Source organism: Myiozetetes cayanensis, unplaced genomic scaffold (genome assembly GCF_022539395.1).
Source record: "Myiozetetes cayanensis isolate MyiCay16 unplaced genomic scaffold, myiCay2020 scf33, whole genome shotgun sequence".
Classification (NCBI taxonomy): Eukaryota; Metazoa; Chordata; class Aves; order Passeriformes; family Tyrannidae; genus Myiozetetes; species Myiozetetes cayanensis.
This window is the reverse complement of record NW_026087555.1, coordinates 601,196-611,387: the sequence shown is the minus strand read 5'-3', so window position 1 is coordinate 611,387 and position 10,192 is coordinate 601,196. Positions and strand designations below refer to the sequence as shown.

The 10,192-nt window shown below is 38.7% G+C and overlaps 1 protein-coding gene across 1 annotated transcript in view; it reads right to left on the bottom strand.

Annotated features, from left to right (window-relative positions):
* Positions 1-490: 490 nt before the first annotated feature.
* Positions 491-10,192, bottom strand: part of CDS1 (CDP-diacylglycerol synthase 1) — a 32,419-nt gene continuing 22,717 nt past the window's right edge. Inside the window, exons 8-13 of the mRNA XM_050327313.1 lie at positions 9,213-9,300; positions 8,226-8,294; positions 7,149-7,301; positions 6,452-6,571; positions 4,388-4,491; positions 491-3,247 (exon numbers count right to left, since the gene is read on the bottom strand). Of these exons, the coding sequence (XP_050183270.1) occupies positions 3,118-3,247; positions 4,388-4,491; positions 6,452-6,571; positions 7,149-7,301; positions 8,226-8,294; positions 9,213-9,300 (664 nt within the window). The 3' untranslated portion in view covers positions 491-3,117. The remainder of the gene's footprint in view (positions 3,248-4,387; positions 4,492-6,451; positions 6,572-7,148; positions 7,302-8,225; positions 8,295-9,212; positions 9,301-10,192) is intronic.

Here is a 10,192-nt window from a genome sequence, read left to right as displayed (position 1 = left end):
TGAGGAGGTGTGTAGCACACACAGGACTTGGTGACAGTGAGTGTTTAACAGACATTACAGTCTTCTTCATAATTTAGAAATTAAATGCATTTCTTACCTAGTTTGTTTGAGGCTGCAGGAGGTGAAGGGCCTCAGATCCAAGATTTAAAAGGAAGGAACAGGAAAGCAGGGGAGAGGTAGCTGCCAGCTGCCACCCCATCACCACACATGGTCAATACTGACAAGCCTGTGTCAGTATTGTTGAAATGAGCACCTTTTGGAAAAGACAGAAAAGCTTGCATATCTTTGGACATGAGACACATTGCACAATTTCAGCAACAAACAAGGATGGCCTGAAGCCTTGAGGGGCAAAAGGTAGGAAATTAATAGCAGGCTTTTCTATTAAGAACACAAAGTTAAAGTATAACATAAAGGAATATAAATTCCCGTTAAGAAATCTCCACCCACTGTGCATGCTATAGGAAACACAAGACTGGAGGATTTCTGTCCCAATTTTATTTATTTACTATTTCTTTTTACAGTGCCTGCTTCAATGAAATATTGAAACAGTCAAACTAAAACAGACATTATATGCTCATACCATTTACAATATTTACATAATATACATTTTTCTTTTTTGCTCAGTGGGTAATTATAACAACTTGGGACAAAAGTCTAAGTGAAAAGATTGACTGGTGTAAAAAGTTAAACTTTCCTGTTTATGATGTTGCAATGCTTGAACTAACAGAAGTGGCAAGTGGGGTAAATGCTCTTGGTTGTAACCAAGCGTAGTTATCACTTCACAGTGACAGGTCCTGCTCAGCTTTATTTACACCAAGCCTAAGCCAGCAGGAAGATATTACTCTATCTAGAAAATTGATGAGTGAGTTTACAGTTCATCCCTTCTTCATTTTAACATTGAAAAGCAGAATTGCAGTGTTGAATTTTCTACTGTGCACATAGATAGCAATTAATTTCAAATGCTCTGTTGTATTAAATACTAAAATATATTTTAACTTCCTTATTATACATGCTATAAAATTACACTAAAAATTTCAAGTTTCTGAAGTAACAATTACCCTTCTATATATATATTCTCTATATAACTTTTAAATATTTAGATTTTTTTTTTTAATACCCAGGATAAAGATATGCTAGCTCCAGTATGGCTGCATTTTATTGTAACATCTACCAAAGTCCCATAAATAACCAAAGCCTCATCTAAAAGCTAGTTTTGCAGGTATTCTACTTTGGTCACCACCTCATTTGCCCTTCCCTTCTTTTTAAAGCACATTCCCAAAGGTAGCTGTGTTACCTTTTAACTTCAGGTTGTGCCCTATCCGGAGTAAGGGCTGAATTTCAGTCCCCTCCAATTAACAAGCCAAGTCACACAGCCACTTATGGCCAAGCAGCAGGTGGCATTTTTCACCTCTTGGAGTGTTCCTTCAATACAGTACTGCAATCTCCAGGTCAGACATTTTAATTCTGTCAAATACCTGACATCAACAGGAATTGCTTTAGACCTGAATTTTGTTCAACATACAGGGATGCTTTTCCATACACAAGCTGTACACACGGTACTACGGCCCAAGTGCAAAACGGAGTGCAGTGGTCTCAGCTACATGGTGTTCAACAAAAAGCAGTTTGAACTTTACAGATATGGCTTATGACCCACCCAAGTGATTTTTTCCATGGTTGTATCCTCAAGTAGCACCAACCTTTTAAAGTTTTAATCTTTAATATATATAAATATATCTTTTAATAATTTATATACACACACACATAGATGTAGTCTCGGTACATTCACCGCAGGAGAAACTTATTTACAGTGAGTTGGAAAAATGAAATCGTATCAAGTTACAGTATATGAAAACAAAATTGGCATTTGTGCTTTCTCTTTGTACAGGAGTAATTTTCATCATTTCAAAAAGGGTTTATATTTTTATTTGCATCAAGATATGTCACATGATGAAAAAAGTTATAAAACAACTAGGATTGAGAATTATAGAGCATTAATTCTCCTCATATACCCCCCTAAGTCAACAGAATAGCTGCTTTCTATAAAAATTCTCCATTCAAACACCTCTGTGGTTACCCAAGCTCGCTTGAGGATCTTCTTAATAAATAAAAACAAACAGCAGAAAAACCATGCATCCTGTCTTGCACTGTGCACATTCAGGAGCTAACAGTTTCTGCCTTCACTGAGAAACATGCTTATACACAGCACTTAAACTTCACTTTTTACTCAGAACCTCAAAGTGCTTTTAAAAAGAAGGAAATACCCCCAATTCTACACAGCAGTTAAGAGGCACAAGGAATAAGGCTTGAATTACTGACTTCAGACACTGACCAGGCCGTGGAAACCAAGGACTTAAACTCCAGATTCTCCCTGATTCATTTACTGGGTAGGAGAATTCTATTTTCTCGGGTAATCTCTACTCCTGGATGTACACACTTGTTTATAATCTGTAACCTTAACCAGAAAAAATAGCAGCTCCACAGCCCAACCCGCCCAGCTATATTTCGATGAACGTACTTTTCTCTTGAAAGCATGAAATGGTTTCATAAGAAAGCTATTAAATTAAAAACAGAGCTAGGCTTAACCTTCATAATGGTTTAGAAAAAACAAGTAGTCCAATGCAGCAGGCTGTAAGTACTACTTCGACTAGGCTAACAAGTGTTTTCTGGCCAATAGTAATTTCAGCAACAGCCTACACAGAAGTAACTGCCTGCCTCATGTGTTCTCGCTTCCGGAACCACTGGAGACCAAAAAGGTATTCCTAAGATATACAGTTTTAAATAACTCATTAAAAACTTATAGTGAATTTCATTATTGTTTTTCTTAAATACAAAGACTGTCAGGCTGGGTGCTGGAGGAAGACTGCTCCCATCCACCTCAGGAACTAAAATATGCAGCATGTGTACTGTTACATTGTAAGCATTTGAATTATTCTAGGAGTAAGAGATCTTTAGTGTCCTAGTAAGAAGTCATAGTATTCACATTCATTTCAGGAAACATTCACCTTTTCCAGACCACGAACTACTCGTCCTATAGCTATTATTTATGTGCACATTTGCAACGCTTTTCCACAGGTTTCTCGTAAATGGAGTTTTCTTCTGGTCCTCTGCTTTGACAAACTACCCTCTCAGAGATGGTTGAAGGATCCCTTTTTCAACGAGGTGAGATTTCAGGGTTTTATATACACTTAATTGTTGCTCAGGCTGAAGTATCAACAGCTGTTTCAGTAATTTGCTGGGATTTGGACCCCTGTCAATGAAAACAAAAGAAATTTTTTCTTTTTTTGTGACCACAACTCTAAAGAATCTTTTTAGATAGTTTTCCATTTTCCTCTTGCTGCACAAACAATGCCTTCCCTTTTTAGAGGACACTGAGTTATGGATTCCTCCCAGTCTACCTCCTCAGGATGCAGTGGTCAGCATTACTGGGAAAGCATACTCTTAGTTCAATGTGAACAGAAACTAAAAGCATTTCTATTTGCTGTCAAATGGGGATACTGAGAAAACTTATGACAAGACTCACTGATTCATCCTTAATCAAAGTTGTTCATCAACAGATCTTTTTTCATTTAGTGTCTGTTGCCAGCCAGATAAGCTGTGTACTACTGAACTAAATGGGAACTTGGCCAAGTCAGTAAAGAAAACTGCAAATTAAAGCAAGTTTTTCTAAATATCAGCCTCATTTTTAGCTAGCCACCTAGTTACAATCTACTAAGATGAACCAAATATAAGGCAAAGAATCTGCTGCTGATACGCATTTACATGTTACCATATGCACTTAGAAAACTAAGGGCTTGTATCGGTTTGGCTCCTTGACCCACCCCTGCTCTAAAAACTAAAATGACTACTGCAAGAGAATTGTGATTCCCATGATTTCTTCTTGAAAGTTGGTGTGGTTCAGGAAAGATGAGCAGGATTTTTAAGAAGTTGTCTCCTTTCTTTAACCATTGCATTTTCATCTTAAATATCTCAAGCCAAGCAGCTGAGAAATACTAAAACTTACAGGAAGAACTTGCAACCTACAAGCTATTCAGGAACCACACAGGAAAAGCAGATGCTGCACAACCCTCCTGCCTGAAACCCCATCCTATACCTTCCTGTAATTAGTAAATTCTAAAAAAACTGCTAGTAGCTGCTACACAAAACTTTGTGGTATTTTGAATACACGGGTTACCTTTCACAGCAGTCATGGAAACATTAGGGCACAGCTCGAACCTGACACAAATCCTAGACAGTGACATATGTTTTCTTAATAGTTCTGTATTTGAAATCGTTGCAGAAATCATATTTAGAAACCCTCAATCTCTGCTATACTAACATGACTCCATACATTTATTATAGTACAGCTCCTACACGTGCTTAAGGAGTTAACACTGTAAAAAGCCCATACCTTATGAAACTGGTGATATAGACATGAACAAAAGTGGCCATCAAGTACTGACAATCAAAGCGATCCATTATTCCTCCATGCCCAGGGATTGTGTCTGCAAAATCCTTTTGGGTGTAAAGAACAGGAGGGGAGAAAAAAAAAAAAAGAAAAAAAAAGGTCAGTGGTTCCGACAAAACACCCTAATGATATATCACTTGGAAGCAGCACATTAAGGCTGCAAGTAAGCTATGTTTTCACTGCACTGAGCCAAAAGTTAGCAAGAGGCTCCTTTCCTAAAGGAGTTTTTAACTTCAAAGGGGAGCCAAAGGGTGAGAAGTAAAAGAAGAGATGAAGCAACTTGTCCACAGTATCACACAAGAGGACAGCGGTAGGTCAGGTGCAGGTGTGGCAGTACTGAGAACACTTGCGTGCCTATACATACTTCATTTTGTGGCGAGCCTCTTAAGCTAATGGCTGTCGCTTCTTGCCTCTTCAGAATCTAATTCTCCTCTTTAATACCTTTATTGCTTTATCCTCTACTGGTAGGTATTGCTGAAGCACTTGTTACCAGGTAACGTATATTTGCTGCAAGAGAAGCAGTAACTTGAGGACTCTCCAGTCCTGCCCAGTCACCTGCCCTTTTTCTCACTGGGTTCTTGGTAACCATACTTAAAAACCATAATGCAATATAAATATATTTAACAGAATCAAAAAACCCTGTTGTGAAAAAATCATTGCTACCTAAAAAAAAATACATTCCTGGTGCAAACAAAGCTTGATACACTATTTTTGTGTTGCCTGATCCTGCCTGTAGAACAGCTTTATCAATCAAAATACCCTCATACATCCTTTTAGTCATCCACACTCACTTGTGTACTCTTGGGGTGAAAACCCTGACCCTAGTCATGTGGGGAAACTGCCAGCAAGTTAAATGCATCCTGTGTTGGTGCCACACCAGCTCTCCAGTGCTGGGTAGGGATGGAGCGTCTAACCTCACCTACACATTGCCTTCAGTAGCAATTCCACAATAACCGTGACTTCCCAACAGTCCTTTGGTCATCATCTTGAGGCCCACAGGTTTTAAAAGAACCTACTGTTTAACGTTCTACTTTTGAGAATACGTGATGCTTTCCAGAAGCATTAATTGTCCCCCCAAATCCCTGCTTCACACACAGTCTTCTGCTCCCTGGACATACAGGTACGACAGCGCACAAGGCTGTGGCTTGCAAAGTGCCAGGCAAGCTGCTCAGACCAGCGTAAGAAAGAGGGGTAAGTACAAGCACACGTACAGGAGTTCAGCACAAACAGAGGGGTTTTATACACTTCTGTGCAAAGCACATGCCAGTTTGGCGGGCATATGGAACAACAAGAACAACGACAAGCAACAGGGTAAGAATTACAGCAGTCCTACCAAGACATAAAGGAGGTCGGGAGAAAATTTGGGGCTGCCCTCTTCCCATACTCCTGCTGCCACTTAATACCAGCCAGGGACAACACTGCCACAAGCGACAGCGCACACCTTGCAATAAACAGAGGTTAGCACATCACATAATTTGCCAATACACACACTTGTTACAAGGCAGCGCCGTACTGGCAAAGGCAGCCAATCATCTCATGCTTTGGTGAACCTGACACACCAGCATCTGCATAACACACAAATACCATCGCTAAAACACAGCCAGCCACAATCTGAAGGGTAAATCACTGTCAGCAGTTCTTAAGCATCTACAGGTTGCCTTTCATGTCAAGTATAATATCTCACATCTTGCTTGTCTAAACCACTTCTGTAATGTGACTTGGAAGAGTAATTATCAACCAAACTATGAAACCACATTATTCTTAGATTTCCAGCGGTAAAGTCACATGCTGATCATGCAAAGTTTAAAGAATAACACACACACATATATATATCTCTGATAAAACTAAGTCCTGATGGTAAAAAACAGCTCAAACATAATTACAACTTAGTAGAAACACTAAGTACTACAATGAATTATCTAGAAAACCCCCAAACCCTACCCCACCAATTTATCTAATTTGAAGAGAAAGTCAAACCAAAACCATCTTACAGGATTCATTACACACCTTGATTTTGAAAGCTCTTTTAAATCCACTGGCAAAGAATCCTCCAAATGGCCCAATTAATGAGGCAAATGTTGACAGTGCAAAGCTGTGCATCTGAAATGGGTACATATTCACCGTTTCCTGCAAGAAAAATAATTAACAATGTATTTCAGTTTGATTGTAGGCATTTCAGTCTTACACATTTTAAAGGGTTGGTGAGTACATTACATGGAACTATTGCTGGTAGTTCTTCTAAGCATGGAAGTAATGGTACTAACACACACAATGCTATGGTGATGAAGAGAGTAAAAGTCTGCTCCTAATGCAGTTACACACTAGGTGAAAAGAGAATGAAGTTCTGCAAGTTTATTTAAGCTTGCCACTAATTCGGACCTTAACAAGCCTAAGCCCACTTTCAACAAAAATTCAAAGGTTTCTCTTCAAAAATAAGGTTTGTCTGCAAAATTCTTGAGCATCATCCACTTCCAGCATAAAAAGAACACAGGCAGGTTCCCTCGGGTGACTAGAGCAGTGCATTTCAATTGCTCTTGGGTGACCAACTCCCCTCTATGAGCAATGCAGATGGTCACGGTATCAATTCAGATCTTATCCTTCAAGTCTTACCTGCATTCAGATACCCTCCTAAAATGGTTTAGGAAACCTGATTAAGCTGGGAAGTATGATTTCAATTTTAGCCAAAGCCTTTGTTTTTCCTTACCCATCCCAACACAGCCTGAAGCAATGGTGGCACAGAGTACTTCTTCATTTGAAACAGCTCTGAAGGTTCACACTCTGTCACAAATCTGTTGGTTTCACTGTTATATTCCACGGGACAGACAAAGTACTGATGTTGAGCCAAAAAATAGGAAAACTGAAAAGCAAAACAAGGTCTCCTGAATTAGGTATTTGTTGTTACACTCGAAAATCATATTTTAATGAATGGGTTTGTCACCACAAGCTCAGGGTAATAAAAGCCTTCCTAAGAAGAAGGAGACCCAGAATGAAGTAAAGTCAGTCTGTTTAAACTGAAGAATGCCTCAACAAGGCAGATGTTCAATGCACTTAGTGATGATTTCCCAAATTGTTTTCCTTTTCATATCTCTCAGATTCATATCTACTGGATGTTTCTGCATTATAACATCCCAAAATGTTAACTACTCGTATTTTTTTTGCAGTTCACTTCTCCATTAAAACTTGAACTATCTCTTCTACCAAGTTTGGCTGTTATTGTTGACTTTGGTGATAAATTAATTATCACAACAGTTACTTATGTTGTTATTATCTTCTATGCATATCATCAGTATAAGCTCCTTTCCAGGATAGATGCCTTTATAAAGTATGTAATACAAAAGTACTACTTTGCAAAGCATAAATAATACTAGCAATAAACTTCAGTTTCAAAATAGGGATGCAACTCACAGATAAAACTATTCCAGATATAGTAACAGTAGTGGTAGAAAATGGTCAATATAACCTGTTTCAAAGAGATGCAAGCCTTGCCTACCCTTTCCAGCTAGTTACAAATTGGCAGAATTCCCTAGCCAAAAAAACCCTAACTCTAAGGCTTTCAGCAGTTGGAGATGACCAAATTTATCAGTAATTTTGCTTCAAGTAAAAACATATGAAGACTGAATCTATACAAGGAAATTCCCATGCCCAGAAATGTTCACGGCCAGGTTGGATGAAAGTGGAAGGTGCCCCTGCCCATGGCAGGAGCGTTGGAACAAGATGATCTCTAAGGTCCCTTCCAACCTCAACCATTCTATGGTTCTATGAATGTCCTGTGGTTACTCACAATAAATCCAAATACAACAGTTGAAAAGAAGCCTCCAATGAACCCTTCCCAGGTCTTCTTGGGAGACAGCTAGGCACAAAAGTGATAGAATTAGTCCATCAGTTGCATCACTGATCACTTTATTTCTTGACCTTGTTTGTGAAAATTATGCTCCTACTTGGTTTTTCAAAGGTATGTGGGAAGTAACTGCATGTCAGCAGCTGCAGTTGCTGACTGTAGTAAATAGAGGAGTATGGCTAGGACCTGTCCCAGGCAAGGAGCGAAAGAGCCACAGTTTGGTGCCACTGGGCAGCTTGTGGGAAGGGAGAGCTCCCATCCCATGTGTTGCTGCCTCTGCAGGCAGCCTCTGGTGGCACCTGACCCAGACTAAGCAGCTGAGCTCCTTTGAAGCAAAAGACTGGGAAACCTGCAGGAGCATATCTTGGCTCTGTGGAGACCTCTGTAAGAAAGTGCCCATTTGGATCGTGCCAGAAGTCTGACACAAATACTGCTGGGGACACTCCTCAGGACACACCAGCTTCCTGTGTACAGCTTGGCTAATCAATAATTCATAGTTTTCTATGGAGTCTTGCATATTCTACCAGAATGGCAAGATTAATGCTTGAGCCCTTCTCAGTGCTATATCAATGAGACCAAATGAGGAACAGGTATATATGCCCTAGTGGTTTATTTCAGATTACAGTTTCTGTACAGTAAGCATGCAGTTAAACCTGCATATGAAACCCAAAAAGAATGTGATTATCAATGATGTTGCAATAGACTAGAACTGTACTACCTGTAATGCCAATTGCATTACTACCTGTAATGTGAATTGCATTCACATTAATCCCAATTTGCATTTACAAATTTTCACGAAGAGGGTAGTCAATTTGGGCTTTTTTAGTAAAGATGTGCATCATGCAGCTCAGTATTAAGTATTAATATGTTTTTGAACAAATAACAAAATTGCTATAAATCGTAAAAACTTAGAAGTGCCTAAGTACTTACCTTAATTAATGGAGTTCTGCCAAAGAAGAACCCAAAAATGTAAGCAGCAATATCATTGCAGATAACACTTGAAATTGGAACCAGAAACCTAAAGGAAGACATTAAATGTTTCATGAGAAAGAAAAGCTGGTTGAACCTAAACACAGAACAGAAATTCAAACAGCAACATTTCCTTCTGGGAAATTTTTCTGTAATATTTAGAAGAAATTATGTTTCATAATGTGTTTGCCTTGTCCCCCATGAGCAGCATATTTAGTTATACTGGTTTTAGTCTTCAGCCAAACAAGATCATTACAGATTCATGTTAGTTCAAGTTAAAATATTATTTTGGTGCATGAGTTAAAAAAAGAACAGGCTGGCTTTTTTCCTATCAGGCTTGAAGACTGGTACCACGATTAAGAAGAAATCAATGGATATAAACATGTTAATGTTTTTGAAAACAGCAAGACAAGCAAATTTCTTAAAAAGTTTAATGATAGCTAAATGTATTAAAAAAATAATTTTCCTCCCCCCCCCATCAGTTTGGAGCAGCCTGTGTTAGCTTTTTAAGTGTTCTTTGCATGCAGACTGCATTTGTATTTGTGATTCAAGCCCATTAAGCTCTTTTTCCCCCCTTTTCAAAGCAGGGATGTATTAATAAGCTAAAAGTCAGATTTTGTGACCATTTGCCAAACTACCTAACAAGACTAGCAATAAGAAATACTAGATTATCAAGGCAAATATAATCAGTTTTTGCACATGAACATAATCCCTATGAAAAGAATTTCTATATACAAACTTTGTCAAAGGCTTTGAGGTTTCTTTCTAACTATATAACCCTGTCTGCAATAATCTCTCCACATGTACATATATCAGGAAAACAAAAAGGAGAACATAGAGCATTATGTCCTCAGAAGAACACAAACCATCCTTCATGCGCTTCTTCCTTGTTTCCCAACTTGAGATTTACCCTGTCCCTGAAGAAGTGCAGGGAAACATAC